General features: G+C 36.4%; 2 protein-coding genes and 1 pseudogene across 3 annotated transcripts in view; all 3 read left to right on the top strand.

Annotated features, from left to right (window-relative positions):
- Nucleotides 1-7,686, top strand: part of OTUD6B (OTU deubiquitinase 6B) — a 41,434-nt gene extending 33,748 nt beyond the window's left edge. The window contains exon 8 of the mRNA XM_055091032.1: nucleotides 7,668-7,686. Within this exon, the coding sequence (XP_054947007.1) occupies nucleotides 7,668-7,671 (4 nt within the window). The 3' untranslated portion in view covers nucleotides 7,672-7,686. The remainder of the gene's footprint in view (nucleotides 1-7,667) is intronic.
- Nucleotides 1-27,713, top strand: part of LRRC69 (leucine rich repeat containing 69) — a 96,734-nt gene that overhangs the window by 8,643 nt on the left and 60,378 nt on the right. Inside the window, exons 2-5 of one of the 2 annotated variants that reach the window (XM_007116173.3) lie at nucleotides 7,668-7,794; nucleotides 12,452-12,524; nucleotides 15,234-15,429; nucleotides 17,647-17,718. The exons of the other annotated variant lie outside the window; for it this stretch is intronic. Of the exons in view, the coding sequence (XP_007116235.1) occupies nucleotides 7,668-7,794; nucleotides 12,452-12,524; nucleotides 15,234-15,429; nucleotides 17,647-17,718 (468 nt within the window). The remainder of the gene's footprint in view (nucleotides 1-7,667; nucleotides 7,795-12,451; nucleotides 12,525-15,233; nucleotides 15,430-17,646; nucleotides 17,719-27,713) is intronic. 2 annotated transcript variants of the gene reach the window in all.
- Nucleotides 7,715-13,793, top strand: LOC102975867 (MOB kinase activator 2-like; annotated as a pseudogene).

Raw genomic sequence — 27,713 nt, 5'->3', positions numbered from 1 at the left:
AGACTGTCATACAGAGTGAAGTAAGTCAGAAAGAGAAAAATATCATATATTAACACATATATGTGGAATCTAGAAAAATCATACAGATGAACTGGTTTGCAAGGCAGAAATAGAGACACAGATGTAGAGAACAAATGTATGGACACCAAAGGGGGAAAGAGGGGGTTGGGGTGGTTGTGGTGGTGGTGGTGGTGGTATGAATTGGGAGATTGGGATTGACATATATACACTAATATGTATAAAATCGATAAGTAATAAGAAACTACTGTATAAAAAATTAAATTAAATTTTAAAAATTGCTGAATTTTTGTATAGCTATTTTAATGTTGAAGATGGAAGAAAAAAGCAACACTTTCAGCATATTATGCTTTATTATTTCAAGAAAGGTAAAAATGAAACTGAAACACAAAAAAAGATATGTGCAGTGTATGGTGAAGGTGCTGTGACTGATCGAACGTGTCAAAAGTGGTTTGCAAAGTTTCGTGCTGGAGATTTCTTGCTGGATGATGCGCCACAGTCAGGTAGACCAGTTGAAGTTGATAGTGATCAAATCAAGACATTAACTGAGAACAATCAATGTTAAACCACATGGGAGATAGCCGACATACTCAAAATATCCAAATCAAGCGTTGAAGATCATTTGCACCAGCTTGGTTATGTTAATTGCTTTGATGTTTGGTTTCCACGTAAGCAAAAAAAAAACCTTCTTGACCGTATTTTTGCATGCGATTTTCTACTTAAACATAACGAAAATATTCCGTTTTTAAAACTAATTGTGACGGGCGATGAAAAGTGGATACTATACAATAATGTGGAAAGGAAGAGATCGTGGGGCAAGTGAGATGAACCACCATCAACCACACCAAAGGCTGGTCTTCATGCAAAGAAGGTGATGGTGTGTATGGTGGGATTGGAAGGAGTCCTCTATTATGAGCTCCTTCTGGAAAACCAAACAAGTAATTCCAAGAACTGCTCCCAATTAGGCCAACTGAAAGCAGCACTTGACGAAAAGCATCTGGAATTAGTAAACAGAAAACGCATAATCTTCCATCAGGAAACGCAAGACTGCATGTGTCTTTGATGACCAGGCAAAAACTGTTACAGCTTGGCTGAGAAGTTCTGATTCATCCGCTGTATTCACCAGTTCTTGCACCTTCGGATTTCCATTTATTTCAGTCTTTACAAAATTCCTCTTACGGAAAAAATTTCAATTCCCTGGAAGACTGTAAAAGGTACCTGGAACAGTTCTTTGCTCAAAAAGATAAAAAGTTTTGGGAAGACGGAATTATGAAGTTGCCTGAAAAATGGAAGAAGGTAGTGGAATAAAACGATGAATACGTTGTTCAGTAAAGTGCTCGGTGAAAATGACAAATGTCTTTTATTTTTACTTAAAAACCAAGGGAACTTTTTGGCCAACCCAATATTAAGAATTAATAAGTTACTGAAAAATTAAATAATAGTTTTGAAATTAGCCAAGTTATTCAAATAAATTCTTTCAGGACCAGCTGGACTCAGAAGATGCATTTGGCAATTGTACTGCACTGCAGTGCTAGATTCCTAAAAAAACGGCATTTATAAGAATAAGCATGTAGAAAACAAACTATGGTTACCAGGGGGTGAAGGGGGGAGGGATAAATTGGGAGAATAGGATTGACATATACACGCTACTATATATAAAATAGATAACTAATAAGGACCTGCTGTATAACACAGGGAACTCTACTCAATACTCTGTAATGGACTACATGGGAAAAGAATCTAAAGAAGAGTGGATGTATGTATATGTATAACATTCACTTTGCTGTACACATGAAACTAACACAACATTGTAAATCAACTATACTCCAATAAAAATTTAAAAAAATTGTTCATTAAAAAAAAAGAATTAGCAGAGTGAGCCCTAATGCTGCCCTGTCCCACATACCTTGGCCATATACATAACTAATTAAAAAATGCAAAAGTCTTATTTTTCTTTTATTAATTTGATTCAATTATTTTTATTAACTAGTTTAAAGAATGTGACACTATGTTATGTACTATTTAGGTACCGTGAATGGAAATATTCACTGTCTTTTAAGGAATTTAAGGATTAATATTTCAAATACCAGCTCAAACATATTTGTACATGTTACAGGTGAATGATTTAATAGTTTGTTCCAAAATGGTATCACCAAGCCATAATTTAGTTTAGAAAGACTTCCCGATAAAAATGGACATTTAAGCTGGTATTTTTTTACATGAAAAAAATTTTTTTTTATCCAAGTTAGTCATGGAAATCATTTTAAAAATCAAAAAAGTAATTGAAAGATATAATAAATAGCATAGAGTTTTCTAGTGATAATTAATAGTTACAAGCACAGCATAATTAAATGTTAGGAGAGGTTGCCTGGCCCAAGTTCTAGGCATACATATGATAGGCATCACATTGAATTGATTATAGGGGTTATTGAGAACGAGCAGATGGTTAGAATAAAGAAGGCATGCAGCCCATTAGAAGGAAGTGAATCCAGCTGGGTAGATTGGCACTGACTGAGCTCAATAGATACTTGATTTTGAAAAAAGACAAATGATGTGGAGCCATAATGAGTATCTTCACAGTTTGAACCATTAGCTTATTAAAGAAATGATCTAAGCAGACAGCATTCAACTAATATTTATTGAACAGCTATTGTATTCCAGACACTGTTTTTTGAATGCTGGATGAATTACAGAGACCCTATCACTGCAAAATTTCCAACTTTATAGTAAAGGTAAGATATATACATGAGTCACTATAATACAAAGCAGAAGATAATAATTGGCCATAGAAAGTACACAGTGTTATGCAACTACAAAAGGAGGATGGCTTCCTGGAGAAGGTGATATATGCCAAGGGGGAGCCTTAAACACAGAAATACATTATAATAATTGGAGAACCAAGGTATAGTGACAGTTTAATGGAAAGAGAATCCTGAGCACATTATCACTAGAAATAATTAAAAAATATTCCAGCAAAATTAACTGATTAACAGAAAGTCATTATTCCTGTGGCCAACAGAATAACAGAGATAATTTTCTCTTTCCTGTAAATGTCATTCAAAAGTGGCTGTGAATTTAGAAATCTTTGAAAAAAGGAGTTAGAAATCATTAAGAAAACAGGTTTAAAAATTGAAAACTGAGTCGAAGTGTCAACATATATACTATATGAAGCATTTCTAGCATCATGTATGTTTAACATCTTGTTCCATGGTCTTCTCCTGAGTCTAAAAAATTATAGTTAGCATTTCATAATATCCTCTATTTGTCAGGTACTTCATTATATTGTCTCTAATCCTTAAGGCAGCCCTGAGAAGTTGATGCTAGTATCTCCATTTTAAAAAAAAGAAAGGGAGACAGGAATTTGAGTGACTTTCTTGAGGTCCCATAGTGAGTACATTGCATAGCAGATGGTCTCCAAAGCCTGTGCTTTTACCTACTGCAAAATACTGACTAAATGATGTAACCCACAGAACAAGAGTATTTAAAATGAGAAATCCATATATTGCATACAATTCTATTGTGTGTGTGTAATGGGTGTATGTGTGTATGAATGAATGTATACATTATGTGCATATATATGATCATTCTGAGCAACAATAAATTCTTTTAAAAAATAGTTTAAAGTAAATAGTGTAATGTAGAAATTAGGAATATAGGCCATTGAGTGAAGCTATGTTATTTCACCATAAATCACAGCCTGTACCTCAGATCCCTTTTCTGTAAATTGGGGGTAACTTGAAGTCCACCTGACACAATGTACAAGGTTGTATGGCACAGTATTTGGCACATATTAAATTCTATTTAAATGTTAGTCATTAGTATTAATAAGTTAATCAGTACTTTTTCTTCTCAAACTTCTTATCCTCTTCTCTCTTTATCCAAAGATTGCTACACATTAAATCTAGAGTCTATAAGCCAAAGGCATCAATGGACATTGACATGATTACCTCATATCCAAGATGTAAGAGGAAACACACACATCCATTTCAAGGCAGGCTACAGACAGGTTATAACTTAGAGGTATGAGTAGGCCAATGCAATTAAATAAATCAAATCAAATTTAGGATGAGTTGGGATACACAGACACTATTTGGGACAAGCATACAAAGATGTGGAAAAGGCTACAGGGAGCCAAGAAACATTTAGGACATACTAAGGGAAATTCCTCATGGACTGATTATTTGGGCAACTCTTTATATATAATCCAGTAGGACAGGTAAAAGGAGTTTAAATGATAAAATAGCCCATTCTTTACATTCTTGTTAGGTAATGCTATAGGCAGGCAGTAACGAGGACTAGTGTTAGCGTAATTTCAATGAGAGTTGAAAAAGTTGCATCTAAGAGGCATTTTGAGAATAGGACTTGGTTACTGATTGAATTTAGGTGGTGAGAGAGAAGTTCTAGATGATTCCAAAGTTTGCCACCATATGATTTTGAGAAAGATGAGTGCATTAGCCAAAGTGGGGAGGGGAAAAACAGATCTCAATTGTCCACTGACATTGTCTAGTTTAGATTCTGAATTTAGAGTGACAACATCACATCTGCTTATGTCTTTTAAGCCAAAACCATCAAGATGAAATTTTTACAGGGATAACTGTAAATTCCTACATTTAAGTTAAGAAAAGCATTCAATTGCACAAGTTCAGGATGTGAGTTATCTCCTTGACAGTAGGTTTATCTTGGCCACAGACAAAATTAATTATGCACCAACCATGTGCCCCATTTCTGAAAGAGTGCATGTTGTAGCCATGTTAGGCTGCAACAGAAGTGTAGTCATCTGCCTGAGGCAGATTCCATGGTCCCAACAGATCTATGCTATGAGATCACATTTCCTGTCTCACTCTAGGTACCATGTTTCTAGAGAGGAGTACTTAGAAAAATTAGAGTGTAACCAGGATGGTAAAGGGTCTGGAAATTATGTCCTGAGGGAAATGGTTAAGGAAGAATGGAACAAATTCAGGGGGAATATGATAGCAATGTTCAAATATTTTAAAGACTGTTGTGTGGGAGAGAGGCAGGGGAATAAAACTATCTTTTATGATTCCTATGGGAAGAATTGGATAGAAGTCACAGAGTGCCTAAAGAAACACACACACACACACACACACACACACACACACACACACACACACACATGCACACTCATAAACAGAACTGCCTAACAAGATAAAAGAGCCACCCATTACTAAATGTGTTCATGAAGAAGGTATATAGTTGCTCACTTGCATTTTGTATGTTGCACTGGGTGACTTATGAAAGTTCTTTCTGATTGTAAGGTGCTATAATTCCCTGGGTCATGGGTCCATGAGAAACCATTTAGTAGCAATGGTGTCTTTCAATTTATGGCAATGTGCTAGTTTCCAAAGGACAGAAGCGTTACACTCTGAGAATACCAACAGAACTTCGCTATAGATAATTACTGAAGTCTTGTAAGTTTTAAGCTTATCAGGTGGTTGTATCTCGTATGACTAAAACCTTCCCTCAGGAACTACCCATAACCATGGAGAGTTACTAACCACACACAGCTGTGCTCTTTCTGGATGCCTTCTATTTATGAAACCCTTTGTGGGTAAAACACTATTTGGAACAATCTTGCCAAGGCATCCTAAATAGCTCACCTCAAATGTCACCTCCTCAGAGAGGTCTTCCCTAATTACTCAATCTGACGCTGAGTCACTTTTTATCCAACTATACAGTTTACTTTCCTTTAAATATAGCACTTAACACTAACAGCAATTATTTGTTACTTATTTTGCTGTCTCTCTCATTTCCCAACAAATAAACACTAACAGAGAGGGATCTTGTGTGTCTTTTGCACTCTAGCATTCAGAATAGTACCAAGCACACAACAGACATAAATATGGTTGTATTAATGAAACATTTAGGTTGGGTCTTGAGGTATTTCTGAAGGGTAACTCAGTCCTTGCTACAGTGTCTCTGGACCTTTCTGTATTTTTATGTAATTTAGGGTGAAGCTCTAACATATTTGCCATGATGACAGAGTGTAATCATCTGGTCTTTAAGATACCTCTGAATTTAAAGGCCATCAATGGATTTTCTTTTAGTTATTCTATTCTATCAAAAATAATCCCAGTTCCATTCACTTCATCTTAGTTTTAACTTTGAAATCCTTTAAACGTTAAGGTTTTTGGTTGAACCCTCTTTATTTTCTACATGTCATATTCTTGGTTGTGGAGCTCAAAATTTACATGGCAGCATGTTCAAGCCAAAGGGCCATGTAGTTAATGTGTCACCCAGAGAAAATGCCTCTTGAGTTATCCATTTTATATCATCATCTTGGGAGATAAATTGAATCAGAAAACCAGATATGGCTGTTGGCCACCCTACTACATTTCTCTAGATTGCTCATCAAAATTACTTTTCCTCAAAGCTCTTACATCTCCTCCTCCAAGTAGATGGCTTTGTTTCACATTTCATTAAGAAAACAGACACTAACTGTCAGGAACTCCCTCATCACTCAGTCATCAAATCTATCCACTGCCCTGATCTGCACTTACCTTCTCTACCTTCCTTCTTACTTCCCAAATGAAAAGTCCCTGCTCTTATCCAAGGCTATCACCCATTTGTATTTTGGATCCTATCCTTACTCGTCTACTAAAGGATTTTGATTCTGCAATTATTCCTGTCCTTAAATAATTAGTTTCTCACTATCTACAAGTTTATTTTCATCAGCATATAAATAAGCTGTACTATATTTTATTTTAAACAAAATACAAATCCTCCAGCTCCCTCCCAATTTTCTAGTGTCCCTTCATAACAAAACTTCTTTAAAGAATTGTATTTTAGTCATTGTCTTCACTTTCTCACATTTTCTCCACAGCATACTTCAGTTTCCTCCTCAGCACTTCACCCCTGTTATCAAGGTCACCAATAACTTTCATGTTGCTAAGTCCAGTGGTTACTTGTATGCTTTTATTTTACTTACCTTTCCTTTGGGATTTGACTCAAATCTTCCTCCTTAAAATAGGGGTGTGTTGGGGACCCCTGGATTAGAGGATCTAGAGGATCTTTCTAACTCCTTTTATGTATGGTCCTTCCTATGTCTGACCAACCTGATGTTAGTAGGTACATAGGGCAGATCTTCCCTACCCTACCATATCATGTCAATAGTTTCTCTTATGAACTTTGTGATCACAGAGTGATGTTAAAGGCCACCCTCCCACCCCACCCCCATCCATGTATTATAGAAATCTTATTGGCCTAAGTGAAAAGGCTCATTTGGGATTAGTATGACAGAAGGACCTCAGATCTTCAGTTAATTTCTGATTTCAGGAAATTAGCCCCTTTGCTGAATTTTTAATGTTAGGATACTCCTGAGTTGCTCAAGTGACTTATGAATGGATCATTAATTATGCTTTTGAATTACCCGTGAAATGGTTTGTAATACAATTTTAATGAAGTTAAGTACTTTAATTGAGAATTAAATTGGGCTTAAATTAACATAAAGTGTTTGAACATGAACTCAAATGACCTTTATTTATATAGATAATTTTAGGTACATGTGAAATAATTAAGATTATGTTGATTTTTTTAGGTTATATGTATCTCAGCAAAGGGGCTTAATTATTTCTTTTTTCTCATGTAAGGTGGATAATGTATGAGTTCATTAAATCTCTATATGTTTGCAGTTGACAGCACTAAATCTGGGAAACAACCTTTTGGAAGAAGTTCCAGAAGAGATGAAATACCTTACATCCTTGAAGAAGCTCCATTTATTTGGAAATAAGATTCATCGATTTGCATCTGGAGTATGTGGTTAGTCAAAGAAGAGCATAATTATAGTGTCAAACTTAATTTCCTTATATTGAACAATTTGAAAGTAAAGTGAAAAAGGAATTTTATGTTTTAATCTTTTTGGTTGGACATATTTACACTTGAAATTAGGGAATTTGGGGAACAACTTTTTTTCTGACTACCATATTATATATTTCTTTACATATAGATATAAGAAAATAAATAAGCATTAGTGTTAGTAAATTTTCCCCTTTTCAGAATCAGTGTACATTTAGACTCTCAAATCTGGGCACCCTTTCTCTGGGCCAGAGAGAAAACTAGTTGAAAATCAAATCAAGAAAAGCTCTACACAGCTCTCCTTGTTCTTTACACTTTTTACACTGTCTCAAAAACTAAGTCACAATCTTTGCTCAAGATGTTAAGCTTAAATCAACTTGGGGAGAATTTTAAAGATATGAGATTCAATAAATGGCATTTTTTTCTTTGTGTTTCCCTTAAACTAATAATTTCTCCATTTAATATGACATTTTTCCTATTTAATATAGGTAGAGTATGCTTAAGGACAGAACACATGACAGAGATCCAGATAATTTTTATAGGTTCATTAACTCATGTAAGGCATTTTACTACTTTGTGTCCCCAATAGTAAAATTAGAGCTATATAATAGAATTTATAAAGTTCTGTGAACTTTTGAGGCATGGGTGCTATATATCATCATTGTTATCATTGAGCAGCATTTATTAAGGGTATTATTTCATGGGCCCTCAGTTAGAGGTATATAGCAAAGAGCACAAGTAGATTCTGTACTATCTCTTTAAAGTACTTTAAAATATTAGCTCATGTATCTTGCAGAAATATTTTTCCACAAAATAATAACTGTAATAAACTCTTATTAATGGTATGTACACTATACATACAAAACTGTAGATTCAGGGTTCAGTTATAAGTTACTTAGGAAGAAAACAGTTTACACATAAGAAAAAATTAAGGGCATGCAAAAAAGTACACAATAATATTTATGAACTATACTGAGGGGACAAACAAGTAAAACCTGATGTATTATAAATGATATTAATCAACCTAATTCATGCTACTTTAGGATCTGTAAAGAATTTTTTTCACATTTTGCTCTTAAATTTGAGGTTTAAAAAATAATGTAATCTGTGTACAGTGTCCCTGCATGTCTGTAGTTTCTCTATTTCTTGATTTGGGGCTGTTGAACTTTGAAACTCCCATGTGAGTGACATAAATTATGTTCTATGCCAGGTCTTGATTATCCAAGGGCAGAAGCAGTTTGGTGTCAGGGATTTGAGCACCGTCCAGCATGTATTACATGGCACTGTACCCACCCCCCCACCCCACCAAAGTAGAGTGGACCAGGGTGAGACATGTGTCCCAAGCTGGGTCAGTCACATTCTCTTTCTTGGGGATTATGATAGAGTCTAAAACAGTTTTACTGGTCTGAGCTAATCACATGAACTAAGAGAGAGATTGCAAACTGGTGACCCGTGGGATGAATCTGGTTCACAAATAGGTTAGTTCTGTTTTGTCTGCTTCTCTAAATATTTGAATTAGGGTCCCCAGATTTCCAGATTAAGAGAGTTCATATAAAAGTCTGAATCTCTGGCTCTTTTCTGTCTGTCTGTTTTAAAAAAGAAAGATTAGGTAACACTGGACTCACATTCCCATGTGACAGCAATTTCTGGGAGCTGGCTGAAATGCAGCTGCCCTGTTGGAAAACGCATGTGCTTACCAGTTCAGTGCATGCCTGACAGGTGAACTCCTGCTAGGCCCCCTGCTGTTTTTTTTTTTTTTTTTTGCGGTACGCGGGCCTCTCACTGCTGTGGCCTCTCCTGTTGCGGAGCACAGGCTCCGGACGCGCAGGCTCAGCGGCCATGACTCACGGGCCCAGCCGCTCCGTGGCATGTGGGATCTTCCCAGACCGGGGCACGAACCCGTGTTCCCTGCATCGGCAGGCGGACTCCCAACCACTGCGCCACCAGGGAAGCCCCCTGCTGTGTTTTGAGTTATCTTCTTGGTTCCTGTAGGCCAGTGGTCCCCAACCTTTTTGACAGGAGGGACCAGTTTCATGAAGACAATTTTTCCACAGACCGGGAGGGGGGATGTTTTCTGGATGATTCAAGCACATTACATTTATTGTGCACTTTATTTCTATTATTATTACACTGTAATATATAATGAAATAATTATACAACTCACCTTAATGCAGAATCAGGGGGAGCCCTGAGCTTGTTTTTACTTGCCACTCACTGATAGGGTTTTGATATGAGTCTGCAAGCAGTTGATTTATTATCATCTCTGTGCAGTCAAATCTCTCTGCTAATGATAATCTGTATTTGCAGCCACTCCCCAGCGCTAGCATCGCCACCTCAGCTCCACCTCAGATCATCAGGCATTAGATTCTCATAAGGAGTGTGCAACATAGATCCCTTGCACGCGCAGTTCACAGTAGGGTTCGCGCTTCTATGAGAATCTAATACTGCTGCTGATCTGACAGGAGGCAGAGCTCAGGCGGTAATGTGAGCAATGGGGAGCAGCTGTAAATACAGATGAAGCTTTGCTCAATTGCTCGCCCGCTGCTCACCTTCTGCTGTGTGGCCCCGTTCCTAACAGGCCATGGACCGGTAGCAGTCCATGGCCCAGGCACTGGGTACCCCTGCTGTAGCCATTTCAATTTGAGAATTCTGTCTACTCCATGACCATTCAACTGCAGCAGTTGTGGGACAGCTATATGGATACATGGAAAAGTAGAGAAAATGTGTTCAAAACAGAAAGAATGAGTGAAGGAGAGGGGGAGTGAGAGAGAGAGAGAGAATGAATATGAAGCTGAGAGAAGCTATAATGGGAAATGAAACTCTATGTTCTGCAGAGATTCCCAGAGAGTATTATCTACCAGACTTTGAGAAGCTCCTGAGGGGAGACAGACTATTAGCCTGGAGCTGGTATGGGTCTCCTTGGACATCACAACCTGGCTCAGTGATTCAGAAGCATCAGAAACCCAGGAGAGCCAAGCATGAGCATTTCTGTGACTACCAAGAGCAGCCAAAGGACTATGTATATACACAGCCAACACATACAGTTGACCCTTGAACAACACAGGTTTGAACCACAGGTCCACTTATACCAGAATTTTTTTTCAATGGTAAATACTGCAGTACTGCAGATCCCTGGGTTGTTTAAATCCCAGGATGCAGAGGAAGAGCAAATTGGAGGACCAATTATAAGTTATACATGGATTTTCCACTGTGTGGAGGATTGGGGCCCCTAATGCCCCCATGTTGTTCAAGGGAGTACTGTGTATGTGTGTGTGTGTGTGTGTGTGTGTGTGTGTATACCTAAAATTATATTTTATGTATATTTTATGTGTATTTATATACATATGTTTATATTAATATGACTTCCCGCCACAGCCACAGGGTCCAGCATGTGGGACATAGGGTGTGGTGGGCCCACGCAGCCATGGACTGGCTCATGGGGACGTCTAAAAGCCAAGCCCAACCATGAGAAGCCTGTTGGGGAGAAGAAGAGGTACCTGGAAGCGGAGTACACCAAGTCCGGAATCACCGACTTCGAGTTCAAGGTGCTGGTGGTGTTGCCTGAGAGATCGACCTCAACCAGGGGATGGCGAGCAACACCGCGACGGTCTCCACGACGTCCTCGTGCAGGATGGGGAAGCCCAGCATTCTGCATGGGAGAGGGGTGCCAGACGATGGTCATGGGCCACACACAGTGCTACCGGCACAAAGAGCAGGAAGAACGTCAAGTGCATAGTACCCTAGTACGTCGACTTTGTCTTGAGCTCCCTGCAGAAGCTGGTGACCCAAGAGGACCTGTTCCCCACGAAATGCAGCAGAGAATTCCCCAGCTCCTTCCAGTCGCCGGTGAAGAAGACCAGCAAGTAGCTGTTTCACGCACCAGCGCCCATCTACTCCTTCTGCTTCAAGGAGACTCTGGCTCTGGAATAGAGTTGAACACACTCTACGTCCACTTCACCCTCTTCGCCAGGGAGTTGTGGGCCGTGGTGCGTTGGGCTGGTTTCCCTTGCGGTTTTCCTGTTTGGTGGATGAGTTCAGCTTGTCAGGAAGACCCTTTGGATGTCATTCATGCATTTCGCAAACATTTATGGGACTATGGTTCTGAGTTTCAAAAACAAAACTAAAACCCTGAGTTCCGGTGCCTTTTTTTTTTTTTTTTTTTTTTTGTGGTACTCGGGCCTCTCACTGTCGTGGCCTCTCCTGTTGCGGAGCACAGGCTCCACACGCGCAGGCTCAGCGGCCATGGCTCACGGGCCCAGCCGCTCCGCGGCCTGTGGGATCTTCCCGGACCGGGGCACGAACCCGTATCCCCTGCATCGGCAGGCGGATTCTCAACCACTGCGCCACCAGGGAAGCCCCCGGTGCCTTTTATAATAGTTTCCGGTTCCAGTTTGTGGTGAGTTTGGTTGCACCCTCTATCCTCAGGTGCCAAAACTTAGCTTTCTAACTGGGATAAATTCTGCCTTTTTGATTAAGTTAATCTGAGAGGGTATCAGTTACCAGCAACCCAAAGAGCCTTGGCCAAGGCAAGAAACCAGAAGGAAAACAAAGGTGTACAGAAAAGTGACTAAAAATTATTTTCTAATAGATATTTAAAGTGACTAAAATTATTTTCTAACAGATGGCTTACAAAATTTGATCCTGCTTAATCTGAACAAAAATCAGCTTACATGGATTCCTCAAGAAATCAGCAGGTAATTTTGTTTCTAGTGAAAGCTGGTTACCACTACCCACCCCCCATGCACACCCCCCAAATGGCCAAACTGCCATTTCTCCCCATCCTGGTCATTTGAACATGGTATGCCTAGCCTCAAGTCCTTGTGGGATTTATACATAGCAAAGAGGCACCTGAAGGACTGAGGCAAGCCACTGATTTTAAGCAGATGATTCTTTAAACACTTCAGAGAAATGAGAAACAGCATGACTTGGTAGTCTAAGTATAAAAGTGAGGGTTTGAAATAAAGTTCTAAAGTTGATTGTGTTATTGATTTCCTAACTGGGGGGTTCTTGGAGCTTGCTCTGCTACAGAATTGGAGACATTAAACTTTACTGTAAAACATTTTCAGCTTGATGGAAAAGGTAATATGAAAGCAGACTTTAAAACCAATATGTCGTTTTCATAAAAAAAAACACATTTTTTTATCATTAACAAAAACAAAAACAAAGTGCTATTTTTCCTTATCCTGCACATTTGCACAGATGGGCTGCTGTTACAGTGACTTTCTGGAGCCAGCTGAGGGCCTTGTCCTTCTGCAGGCAAAACACCCTCTAGGGCTTTTCTTCTGACAGATGGAGACAGAACCCTACTCAGGTTTACTTTGGAGACTCTCTTTATTGCCTGTCAAACAGAAACAGATGTATTACAACATAAGAACATCCAGATTTTTAAAGGATACAAAACTATGAATAGTTCTCAGCAAAGGGCTTTCTGCAACAACTAAAGTCTATTCCAATTTACTTGTCTATACCTCTAGCTAATGTATTTTTCCCCCGATAGATTTTTACAGAAAAAGTAATGTTTTAAATCAGAGCAACTAGAAAAAAATTTGAAGCTATCTAATTTGTGAAGAAGAGGAATATTTATGGTAATGAAAATGCCAATAGTTGTCTGCTTGCTTTTTCACTCATTCAGCTTATCAACTGATTTATGTGTTGGTCATGTAATGAAAAAAGGACACCTTGGAAGATCTGGTGAGCTAGGTTCAGGTCATAACTTTGTGCACCTAGCCTTATGACCTTGGACAAGTAATTTAACGGTCTTGGACCTTGGTTTTCTCATCTCTAAAGGAAGAATTGTGAGGATATGAACTTCGAAATTCTTGCAGCTATAACATGTTATGATTTCACAATTTAGTAAGCTTAGCTCTGTTTGGAGAACAAAGTACAATATTGTCTTTCGTTAAATGTATTCTTAACTATTTTAAGTGTTTTTTGATGTTATTGTAAATGGAATTTTGAAAACTTTTATTTTCAGTTGTTTGTGGCTACAATATAGACATAAAATAGATTTTTTAATAGTGACTTTGTAGTCTGTGACCCTGCTTTTAGTTCTAGTAGGTTTGTTTGTGTTTTTTTTTTGCAGTACCTCTCTTTAACATTTTAACATTTTGACTATCTTTTTAATTTTGAAACAGTCTCCTCTCATACCTTTAGAAATTCCTTGTTAACCAGGTTCATCTGTTTTTCTGCTCATGCCTTCTCTGGGTGCCTTTGGTTTTTGTTTGTTTGTTTGTTTATCAGATGTTCATATTTCTCAAGAATCTTTCCATCTGCTTCCTCTCTATCTCCTTCTGCTCTTTTGTTGTTGTTATCCTTTCTGTCAGTCTCATGTATTCACATGGCTTCCATGATCGAGTTCATAGAATCTTCCCCCAAATCTCTTCCACTAGCACTGACTATTGTTGTAAGCAACGGTCCCCCATTTTAAACTGTCTAGAAATGTCACCTCATTATGTTACTAATTTAACTTCAACAGCTTGAGAGCATTATAAATCTTCATTCTTAGCTTTGCAAGAAGACACATCTGCATTTGAATCTTGACATGGTTTTCTGATGTTTAAGTTGGGCAAGTTATTCATTGCCTCTGATCCTTTATTTTCCTCATTTCTGGGTTAAGGGTAATAACTCCAGCCTTAGGGTTGTGCTGTAGATTACATTTAATGCACAAGTACATAGTTGGTGCTCAGTAGTGCTCATTTGTTCCTGCTTCTTTATTCAAAATACTAATATTTTCTCAGTTCGCTATGCCTTCCTGTTGCCCTAATTTTACAGGTTCTATTATTCAAGGCCAAGTTCAAAATGTTGGTTCTTCCAAAATGCTTGTGAGGGACCTCAGGTACTATATCTGCAATTACAGACTCAAATCTTAACCCTTTTCTCCTTGTTTGTTGGCATTTTCTACCTCATTTTATGGCTCTATCTAATATCTCCTTTTAGACAATGATATACATAAGGGCAGAATTTGTGGCTGATCTGTCTTTGCATCTTCCGCAGCAACTAAGTGGTACAGGATGTATAATCTATATCTAAATCTATACCTGTCTATATCCATGTGTGTGTATATGTCCTCCTTTGTCCTCTGGCTTCCTCTTTCGTATAGCTAGTGTATATGTACAAAGAATGAAGATAGAATTTTCTTTTTCTTAAATCTAAGTTTTGATTAGATAAAATTTTAACTTTTAACATAAACCATCTGATTATAAAGTATCTTTAAAAGTTAAATTACAACAAAGTTTTTTTATGCACAAATGATTCATAGTAGTTGTGAACACTTGACTGAAGAAAAGCTCAGGTAAGCTACAAAAAATATGAATTGATACGTGGCTCTGATAAGTGGGATCTGTCTGTACGATGGACTTTCTTATTCTTGTGAATTTCATTCATACACTTTGTTTATTTTTTAGATTAAAAAGCCTTACATATCTAAGTATAAATCATAACCAGCTAGCCAGCATTCCTAGAGAACTTTGTTTCCTCGAGAATCTTTCTGAACTTCAACTTAACTACAATCAGCTCATTTGCATACCCAAAGAGATTAATTTCTTGAAGAAGCTTCAGAAGCTTCTTCTGGTCAGGAACAACATTGAATCTTTGCCAGAGGTAAGCAAAAGATGGAACCAAATTTTCTTTTGTTGGTGAAGAACTCATTACACCATGATAAGGAGCAGTTGTAGAATAGATTTGGACATCTGAGTACAAGAGGTCATTTGCTTTCCCTCTGATTAGGTATAATCAGTTCCCAAATCCCTATGACAAAGGAAGGTTATAACTTGGATTTTTTCACAAAGCTAAGGATACCAGATTTAGTAAATAAAAATACAGAATGCTTAAATCTGAATTTCAGATTACCAATGAAGAATTTTTTTTAGTATAAGTATGTTCCAAATATTGCATGGGACGTACTTATATGTTTTAAAAATATTATGTTTTTGTCTGAAATTTAAATTTAAGTGAGTGTCCTGTATTTTATCTGGCAACTCTATATACAGCACAAAATATTAGTACTTTTTGGTTTTCGAGTATGTGCTAGATATCTTCCATTTTTCCTTTACATCCACTCTCCATCATTTTCCAACCTGCTCTGTGCCTGGGAGACTGACCCATATGGGCATCAATGAGCTCCTTCATCCTCAGGCTTCCTCTAGGATATGGCCAATGAGGGGCAATAGCAGGAGGTGAAAGGGCAGGGGGATATTGAGTACCATATAGTTTTCCCCTGGTGTTCTCTCTAATAGGGTGCTGTGAGTTGCCTGCATGCCTTTCTGGAGGGTCATAGCAAATGTCAGGTGATCCTCAATGGACATTATTACATTCCCTTGCCTCTTTAGGCCTGTGGTATTAAAGAACTCCCTGCTGTTGCTAGCTTTTGGGAACCTTGTGGTTTTAGGGAACTACCTTTCTTGGTTTAGGGAACCTCGTTGATTTCCCTGAACCCTGTCAAACTTTTATAAATAGTGACTTTATTGAACTCTTTATTAAACTCTCCTCAAATTTCCCAGTTTAAGAGTACTGTTTCCTGTTAAGAACCTATCCACGGGTTTACCTTCCTTACTTATGCAAATTCAAATTAGAATTAATTTGAAAAAATTTTATTATTATATTCCTTAAAAATTCGACTTACTATAAACAAGTAAGAAAATGTCTTGGAATTACAGATTAAATCTATTAAAAGCATGTCTCCCTTATTTGAGGGAAAAGCAATAACAGCAGCTATAGGATAATCATGAAGCATTATGTTACTTAGTGTTCATAACAACTTTATAATGTATCTCTTATTATACCCATTTTAGAATAAAGATCAGAGATATATGTGACTTGAACATAGTTTGCAAAGGTCAGGAAAAGAGCTCAGATCCACGTCTGTCTAACTTAAAAGTCCATATTTCAAATCAATAGTCTTACCACAATTTTATAAACCCAAGGTGTTTAGACTTTAAATAATTTGAATGCTAGTAAGTCCTGTCCTGAATTATCATGTAAAGAATGCCTATAATCATTTATGTCCTTGTACATTTAATACGATTCAGTCTATCATTGTTCTTTTTGGTCTGAATTATAAATGATAAGACATTACAGAAAATACTCATTTGTTTTGTTACTGAACATTATTATTAATCATTTTCTGGTACATTATAAATTATGTGTATGTCTGCACACATGCATATGAAGGTATATGCCCATCCAGTCAAACTGGGCCTGTGGCTAGACTAACAGATTTCCCTTATAAGGAAAGGGTTGTGTAAGCACAATGCCACACAAAAGGTAGATGTGAAATAAATGCCAGTGGAATTGTTAATAGAAATAGCTTTCTAAGATTACGTCTGTGTTCTGTCTCCCAAAGGTTCTTTCTGTTTTAATGATAGAAATGTCTACTAAGTGCTCACTATGTATTAAGCCCTTTAGTAAGCACTTTTGCTTAGTAATTTATTTAATGCATTCAGCATCCATATTGAAGATAGTGGCTTCCATTAACATTTCCATGTTACAAATGGAGAAACTAAAGTACAAAGATTAAGAAATTTGCCTATAGATATATAGTAAGTGTCGGAGGTGAATTTGAACCTACAGATATTTACTACAAATAGTCTAGTTCTTGGTCACCATGTTATGTTGCCCTGGAGTGGTCAGAGGAAAAGGAGAATTGGAAGAATCTGGTGATCCAGACATAGTGATCTCCCTGGGGAGATATACTGAAGAATTGACCAGGTAATTAGGAAAGGTGGTAAACCTCATCAACTTTAAACTTACAAGAAATGTTTGTGATTCTACATATTAGACTTTTAAAAAGCTCTCTCCGTCTTTTGTTTCCTGACACAGGGACTTTGTGATCTTTTCAACCTAAGAATCCTAGACATAGCTGGAAATGTTATTCAGATGTTTCCACCAGGAGTAAGTAGAGTCAACTTGCAATATAATTGAAAAATAATTTTGTTCATGCTATTGGGAATAGAAAAAATAGGCAACCAGTAAAACCTATAGTAATTGGAACCTTGAATTATACAGATAACTCAAAGATTTTCTTTGTTCTGGAATTTAAAGACCTGTTCTTTCCCATTCCTTCCTTTGTGTTCTGTGCCTGCTGAACTTGTTTGAACTGAGTGAACTCTGATTGTTATCATAAATATTTTAATATATTAGCTATGGTTAAATTTTTTTAAAAATCATATACTGTTTTTGGTCACCTCAGACTTTTTGAAAATATTACATTCCAGAGCATAAATTTTTATCCCTTGCAATTAATCCAAAAGAGACACTTCTATTAGTTGTTTTTAAGCCATAAACAATGAAAAATGCACTTTTTTTCATTTGGAGATGAATTTTGACTTTGCTTTATTTCAAATAACTGAGAAGCAGTTGGTCTTAACAACTTTTAACTTCTGGGAAAGAAATGGCAGTTTTTAATGTTGGGGTGAGCATGTTTCCACTGCAAGGTAATAATTAGAAACCCATCAATCCACAAGGTATTCAATAAATAGTTGTTGATCCATTAATTACTTTTTCTGATTGATCAACGCAAAATTGAGATTTCAGTCCTTTTTACACATTGAGCAATATTTTACACTGAAGATGACTCAAATAGGAAAAATGAGTGCAATTTCTGTGTTTTAGAAAAAATGTAGAGTTTTTTTGTGGTAAATTATACATAACATAAAGTTTACCATTTTAACCATTTTTAAGTGTACAGATTTGTGGCACTATGTATATTCATGTTGTTGCACAACCATCATCACCACCTATCTCCAGAAGTTTTCTATCTTTTCAACTGAAACTGGACCCATTAAACACTATAACTTCCCATTCCTCCCTCCCTCTAACACCTGGCAACCACCATTCTACTTCTTGTCTCTAAGAATTTGAGCACTCTAGGAATCTCATATGAATAGGATCATACAATATTTGTCCTTTTGTGACTGGCGTATTTCGCATAGTATAATGCCTTCAAAGTCTCTCTATGTTATAGCCTGTGTCAGATTTCCCTCTTTTTTATGGCTGAATAATATTCCATTGTATGTATATGCCACATTTTGAATATTCATTCATCTGCCCATGGACAATTGGGTTGCTTCCTCCTTTTGGCTATTGAGAATAATGCTGCTGTGAACATAGGGTACAAATATCTGTTCAAGTCCCTGCTTTCACTTCTTTTGGGTATATACCCAGCAGTGGAATTGCTGAGTCATATGGTAATTCCATGTTTTAATTTTTTTAAGGAATTGCCAAACTGTTTTCCAAAAATACAGTTTTGAATGTTTAATAAGCATTGGATGTTGTTAATGTTGATCTGGTAAATGCTACAAGATTTTATTCATCCTGCTACAAGATATTATTCATGTCTTAGTTTAACTCTTTTTCTGCCCTATGATGCCTTCTCTGATTGCCAAAGCAGCCTTCTGATGCTAATTCTTCTCTGGTACCGCTATAGTTTGTACATACCACAAAGTAGAGTAATTCTTTTCAAGTCTGTCTTCCTATTAGACTGTAATCTTACAGAGGAAAGGAGTACTCTTTTTAACCTTTATACCTGCAGTGTCTTAAATTTCAATTGAATAAATGTTAAACAAATTAAATAAAAATAATATTCTTAAACTACATTCAGTATTTGCCTTAGTAGTATCGTGAATTCACTGTTTTTTCTACAGTGATTCTGTACTTACAATTTTGATAAAACACCATTACTTAGATCCCATTAATTTAGAGTAATTTTGGCAGAATCTGAGTTAGTATCACCTTTGTAACATCTATTTCAGAATTTTCTGAAAACTCTGAAGTAAGATATTCTGTGAATTCATCTGAGCTTTGGTCCAACTGGTTCAAGTTAATAAAATTTCCACATTTTATTAGATGGGGCAACTAATGGGGAAATGATGAACACAGAGGATAAATGACTGACTCTAGGTTATGCCATGATTATCATTGAAAGAGAGTAAGTTTCAAAATAATGGTAGTGAACTTTAAAAACAATTAGACCATCCTTTTTAGGAAGCAACATAGTATAGAAATGAAGAACATGTACTTTGGGGTCATATACACATGAGTTTAAAGTTCTAACTTTCTATTTACTAACTTTGTAATCTCTAACAAGTGGCTTAACTTCTCTGAGTTGCTGTTTTATTTGTCAAATGGGTATATTAATACCACTAACTTTAGGAAGATTGTTAAGTTACATAATGATTTAAAGCATTTTGTACACAGTTGGCATTCAAGGAATGGAAGCTCTTATGATTATATGTTGTATGTACAGTATATACCAATAGTGAAATACTACTAATATGTATAATTATAGTGATCATCCACTGTCTACTAGCATTAATAGGAAGACTTAACCTTGTGAGGTACATGTTCTAAAAACATTTTTATTATAAAAATTTTCAAACATACATAAAAACAGAGAGAAAAGCAAAAGGAAATTCCATATACCTATTGCCCTGAAGTGTAGTGTTAACCCAAAGATTTGAAAATGTGATCTGTAGAAGTGTCTTTAAGTGGCTTATTGCTTATTGCTTACAGCTATTGCTTTTTCTTTTCTTTTTTTTTAATAGGGCTTTATTTAAGACTGTTGCTATTTTATGACCTGAAACTTGGTGTGCTATTTGGAAAATGCTGTTGTTTCACAGAAGTTTAGTTTTTATTCATATGGCTTTTAAATATTTGAAACTGAATTTTCACCAGAATTTTTGTATAAGATTATACATTAAATGGAGATCTGCAGTAAGACAATGGGACTGTTATAATTATTTGTTCATATGTGTTGAATCAAAAGAGTTTCTAGATTATTAAGAAAAATGCCATCATGATCAGATAGTGAGTTAGCTGTATTAGAAATGCATTGGTTCTTTTATTACCATGTAGTCAGATCTAGTACATTGAGATTTTAATTTCTTTCCTTATCTCTTTTTTTCTCTTCTTGATTTAAACTTAAAACATTTTTTGAAAGTTGTACAAATTATACATTCTTCTTAAAGTTTCAAACAACAAAGAAATACAGAATAATAATAAAAGTATCCATTCCAGGACCTCTACATGTGTGTTCTTTAGAAAAGTCTATTGAAGCGCATATATATATATATATATTTTTTTTTTTTTTTTAAGAATTTTAAGGGAGTTTATTGCCAGAAAGTGCCAACGTCTGAAAAGAGAAACATAAATGCTCCTAAGCAAAGGTAATCACCATCCTTTCAAAATATGCCAACAGGAAGAGAGGTGCCAAAGCATTGTAGTTCCAGAAAGGGAGTCTTCCTCCTGCTTCCTTGAGGTGTGGCAGGAAGGTTCTCAAAATCAGGCTGTCCCCTGAGGACTTCCTTCTAATACAAAGCAGGAAGTCATTTCACCTCTCCATGGCCCTTCTGCTTCTCTATCTTTCAAATGGAAGATCTTTTGGTGATAATGGTATTGTTTATCCTTTCCTGTGTATTGTGAGCTTGTTGGGATGATCACATTCATCATTTCGCTGGACCATTTATCATTTGCTGGACCATGAGGAGCCATATTTGAAACCCACCAAGAGGAATTCACAGCCCACAGAGATCTTAAACTCAGAGCACAATTCAGAGACTGGACATGATTTTGGTGTCTTTCTTTGAGAAGAGGATGATGCATTTTCAGTTGGGCATAGGTATTTGAATGAGATTAGATGTGCCATTTTTGGAATTAGATATATGGAAAAAAGAAAGTGTGTGGATGTGGGCACTGAAGAAGTTGGTTAATAATGAATAATATGTTTTTCACATTATACTATGTCTGGATTGGTTTCATGATACTTAATTTCCCAGTATAAATTTTCTTATTTATTTATTTATTTATTTATGGTTGTGTTGGGTCTTAGTTGTGGCACACAGGATCTTTCGTTGTGACACACGGGATCTTTCGTTGCAGCACACAGGCTCCTCTCTAGTTGTGGTGCGTGGGCTTCTCTCCAGTTGTGGAATGTGGGCTTCTCTCTAGTTATGATGTGCAGGCTCTCTAGTTGTAGCATGCAGGCACCAGAGCACATGGACCCTGTAGTAGCAGCATGTGGACTCTCTAGTTGTGGCATGCAGACTCAGTAGTTGCGGCACTCAGTCTTAGTTCCCCGACCAGGGACTGAACCCGCGTCCCCTGTATTGGACGGCAGATTCTGAACCACTGGACCACCAGGGAAGTCTCTGAATTTTCTTTTTAAAGAATTACCATTTAAGTATGTAAAAGGTGTCATTGGTAGTAGAAAGATCAGTAGAGAGAAAGAAAAACTCGGGCTGATTTCTTGATTTGATATACCATTGCACAATTTGAGGGAATTTTCAGTGCCTCAGATAAAATTATTTGATATCCAATTCCTATCTAAGACATGTCAAACTTATTCATTTTAATAGTTTGAAAAGTGTCCTATGCTTCTTGGATGAATAGGAATTTTTAAGATTTTTTTAAAGATACCTTTTTTTTCCTCCCATTTAGTTCTCTTGTCTTCAACTAACCATGTGTAAATAGCATTCTTCTGATTACAGAAGTAATTAATTCATTGTAGAAAATCCAGTAAATAAACAAGGATAGAAAGAGCCAAATATAAGGTATCTTTAGGTTTGCCTCCCAAAGAGTATTTATTGCTGTTTTTTTTTTCTTCAAGTATCTTATTTTTATATGTGCACTTAAAAAATTGAAAGTATATTTCATAAGAAATATGTATCTTGTTTTTTCTTTTAACATTATATATTGAGCACTTTCCTTAAATGAAAGTTCTTAAAATATGTGATTTTTAATGACTGGGTGTCCTTTTACCTCTTCTAATCATATGTTCACGTTTTCTTACATTTTTTATTATATTGATGGAATTGGATGTGGAGTTTGAACGAACAAGACTTTGAGGAAAAGGATTATCTGAAACAAAATGTCTTTTATTTGTATCTCTTTTTGGGGGAGTAACAATTTTGAGACATGTCCTGTGATGGACAGTGAATCATAAGGAAATATTGCCAGTTGCTCAGATAGTGGGGGAAACAGTGATACTTGGTTTAAGAGTTTCCTAGTTCTGCTGTAATGAAGTACCACAAACTGGGCATTAAAATAACATGTCTCTGTTTTCTTGTAAGGACACCAGCCCTAGGATTAGGGCCCACCCTAATCTAGTATACTCTCATTTTAACAAATTACATCTGTAAAACCTCTTTCTAAATAAGGTCACATTCTGAAGTTCTAGGTGGACATACATTTTGGGGTTATGTCTCATTATATTTGGGTAGAACAACTCATTATATCTGGGTAGAACAACGAGTTTTAGTACTCTATCTAGCACATGTATGTGTGATAGATATAACTCTCCTAAGTGAGGCTTATATGACAATTCAGTTCAACTAAGCTAAACACTCTTCTGTGTTTTGGTCATGAAGATTTGAAGAATTTCTATCCTCAGGAAATTCTGGGGAGACAAGTAAACAAATATGAATGTTGTCCTGTAAGAACTTTGGATTTCATGTTTGAAGTGGGCCTTAGAGAGATCATAAGAAAAATATAAAGACAGAAATTTAAAAGTAGAAAAATTAAAGAAAGTGGCATTAGTTAGCTTGGAAAGAGAAGGGAGTTAGGTAGGTGGTAATTTCATTGTTGAGTTCATTATATGAAAGGAGATAGCAACCAGCTGCCTTAGTAACTTTTTTTTTTTTAATAACTTTTAATGATGGAGAAAAACAACCCACACTGTGATTTGCTGCAGAATGGCTTTGGATTAAGATATCATAGAGGGATTTCTAGGAGGAAAGGGTTACCAACCTCTCTCTAGATTCTAAAAGAAAGAATAGAAAACTCAGTCTGAAGTCGTAATGTTTCAGCCATTTCAACAGGGAGAAAAGTAAGTCACTGAGTTTTTTAGTTACCTTGAAGCAATTATTTATATATATATATTTTTATCTTTAAGAAAGATTTTTCTCTGGCTCCTCTTTCCCTCAGGAGAGTGGTTATTTTTCAAACTGCAGTCATTTGAAAAAAAGTTGACATGACAAAAGTGAGAAAAAGTTTTAATGGTTATCATCAGGTAGTATAATGATGTTTATTTTTGATGTGAAGTTTAGAACAAAATATTATAGCAGACAAAATAGACTTTAAAATAAAGACTATTACAAGAGACAAAGAAGAACACTACATAATGATCAAGGGATCAATCCAAGAGGAAGATATAACAATTGTAAATATTTATGCACCCAATATAGGAGCATCTCAATACATAAGGCAAATGCTAACAGCCATAAAATGGGAAATCAACAGTAACACAATCATAGTAGGGGACTTTAACACCCCACTTTCACCAATGGACAGATTATCCAAAATGAAAATAAATAAGAAAACACAAGCTTTAAACAACACATTAAACAAGATGTACTTAACTGATATTCATAGGACATTCCATCCAAAAACAACAGAATACACTTTCTTCTCAAGTGCTCCTGGAACATTCTCCAGGATAGATCATATCTTGGGTCACAAATCAAGCATTGGTAAATTTAAGAAAATTGAAATAATTATCAACTATCTTTTCTGACCACAAGGCTATGAGACTAGATATCAATTACAGGAAAAAAAACTGTAAAAAATACAAATACATGTAGTCTAAACAATACACTACTAAATAAGCAAGAGCTCACTGAAGAAATCAAAGAGGAAATCAAAAAATACCTAAAAACAAGTGGCAATGAAAATACGATGACCCAAAACCTATGGGATGGAGCAAAAGCAGTTCTAAGAGGGAAGTTTATAGCAATACAATCCTACTTCAAGAAACGAGAAACATCTGAAATAAACGACCTAACCTCACAACTATAGCAATTAAAGAAAGAAGAACAAAAAAATCCCCAAAGTTAGCAGAAGGAAAGAAATCATTATGATCAGATCAGAAATAAATGAAAAAGAAATGAAGGAAGTGATAGCAAAGATCAATAAAACTAAAAGCTGGATCTTTGAGAAGACAAACAAAATTGATAAACTATTAGCTAGCCTCATCAAGAAAAAAAGGGAGAAGACTAAAATCAATAGGATTAGAAACGAAAAAGAAGTAACAACTGACACGGCAGAAATATAAAGGATCATGAGAGATTACTGCAAGCAACTCTATGCCAATAAAATGGAAAATCTGGAAGAAATGGACAAATTCTTAGAAAAACACAACTTTCCAAGACTGAATCAGGAGGAAATAGAAAATATAAACAGACCAATCATAAGCACTGATATTGAAACTGTGATTAGAAATATTTCAGCAAACAAAAGCCCAGGACCAGATGGCTTCACAGGTGAATGCTATCAAACATTTAGAGAAGAGTTAACACCTATCCTTCTCAAACTCTTGCAAAATATAGCAGAGGGAGGAACACACCCAAACTCATTCTACGAGGCCACCATCACCCTGATACCAAAACCAGACAAAGATGTCACAAAAAAAGAACACTACAGGCCAATATCACTGATGAACATAGATGCAAAAAACCTCAACAACATACTAGCAAACAGAATCCAGCAGCACTTTAAAAGGATCATACACCATGATTAAGTGGGGTTTATCCCAGGAATGCAAGTATTCTTCAATATATGCAAATCAATCAGTGTGATAAACTATATTAAAAATTAAAGAATAAAAACCATATGATTGGTCTTCCCTGGTGGCACAGTGACTGAGAGCCTGCCTGCTGACACAGGGGACACGGGTTCGTGCCCTGGTCTGGGAAGATCCCACATGCCGCAGAGCGGCTGGGCCTGTGAGCCATGGCTGCTGAGCCTGCACGTCCGGAGCCTGTGCTCCGCAACGGGAGAGGACACAACAGTGAGAGGCCTGTGTACCGCAAAAAAAAACCAAACCAAAACAAAAAAAACACATATGATCATCTCAACAGATGCAGAAAAAGCTTTCGACAAAATTCAACACCCATTTATGATAAAAAAATCTCCAGAAAGTAGGCATAGAGGGAACTTACTTCAACATTATAAAGGCCATATATGACAAACCCACAGCCAACATCGTCCTCAATGGTGAAAAACTGAAACCATTTCCACTAAGATCCCACATGCCGCAGAGCGGCTGGGCCTGTGAGCCATGGCTGCTGAGCCTGCACGTCCGGAGCCTGTGCTCCGCAACGGGAGAGGACACAACAGTGAGAGGCCTGTGTACCGCAAAAAAAAACCAAACCAAAACAAAAAAAACACATATGATCATCTCAACAGATGCAGAAAAAGCTTTCGACAAAATTCAACACCCATTTATGATAAAAAATACCACCAAAAAAAAAAAAAAAAAAAAAAAAAAAAAAAAAAATTAAAGGAATCCAAATCTGAAAAGAGAAGTAAAACTGTCACTGTTTGCAGATGACATGATACTATATAGAGAGAATCCTAAAGATGCTAGCAAAAAACTACTAAAGCTAATCAATGAATTTTGTAAAGTAGCAGGATACAAAACTAATGCAAATAAATCTTTTGCATTCCTATACACTAATGATGAAAAATCTGAAAGAGAAATTAAGGAATCACTCCCTTGTACCATCGCAACATAAAGAATAAAATACCAAGGAATAAACTGACCTAAGGAGAAAAAAGACCTGTATGCAGAAAACTATAAGACACTGATGAAAGAAATCAAAGGTGATACAAACAGATGGAGAGATATATCATGTTCTTGGACTGGAAGAATCAACATTGTGAAAATGACTATACTACCCAAAGCAATCTACAGATTCAATTCAATCCCTATCAAACTACCAATGACATTTTTCACAGGACTAGAACAAAAAATATCACAATTTGTATGGAAACACAAAAGACCCCAAATAGCCAAAACACCCTTGAGAAAGAAAAATAGAGCTGGAGGAATCAGGCTTCCAGACTTTAGACTATACTCCAAAGCTACAGTAATAAAGACAGTATGGTACTGGCATAAAAACAGAAATATAGATTAATGGAACAGGATAGAAAGCCCAGAGATAAACACACGCAAATATAGTCACCTTATCTTTGATAAAGGAGGTAAGAATATACAATGGAGAAAAGACAGCCTCTTCAATAAGTGGTGCTGGGAAAACTAGACAGCTACATGTAAAAACTCTTCTTCCCAGTAAGTGGTGCTAGGAAAGTTGGACAGCCTCATGTAAATCAATGAAGTAAGAACACACCCTAACACCATGCACAAAAATAAACTCATAATGGATTAAAGACCTAAATGTAAGGCCAGACACCATCAAACTCTTAGAGGAAAACCTAGGCAGAACACTGTATAACATAAATCACAGCAACATCCTTTTTGACCCACCTCCTAGAGAAATGGAAATAAAAACAAAAATAAACAAATGAGACTTAATGAAACTTCAAAGATTTTGCACAGTAAAGGAAGACATAAAGAAGAGAAAAAGGCAACCCTCAGAATGGGAGAAAATATTTGCAAATGAAGCAACTGACAAAGGATTAATCTCCATAATATACAAGCAGCATGCAGCTCAATATCAAAAAAACAAAAAACCCAATCTGAAAATGGGCAGAAGACCTAAATTGACATTTCTCCAAAGAAGATATACAGATTGCCATCAAACACATGAAAGGATGCTCAACATCACTAATCATTAGATAAATGCAAATCAAAACTACAATGAGATATCACCTCACACTGGTCCAAATGGCCATCATGAAAAAAATCTGCAAACAATAAATGCTGGAGATGGTGTGGAGAAAAGGGAACCCTCTTGCACTGTTGGTGGGAATGTAAACCGATACAGCCACTATGGAGAACAGTATGGAGGTTCCTTAAAAAGCTAAAAATAGAACTACCATATGACCCAGCAATCCCACTACTGGGCATATATCCTGAGAAAACCATAATTCAAAAAGAGTCATGTACCACAGTGTTCATTGCAGCACTATTTACAATAGCCAGGACATGGAAT

The sequence above is a fragment of the Physeter macrocephalus genome, chromosome 15 (assembly GCF_002837175.3).
Source record: "Physeter macrocephalus isolate SW-GA chromosome 15, ASM283717v5, whole genome shotgun sequence".
Classification (NCBI taxonomy): domain Eukaryota; kingdom Metazoa; phylum Chordata; class Mammalia; order Artiodactyla; family Physeteridae; genus Physeter; species Physeter macrocephalus.
The sequence above is the reverse complement of the archived record's forward strand: the minus strand, read 5'-3'. Positions and strand labels throughout refer to the sequence as shown.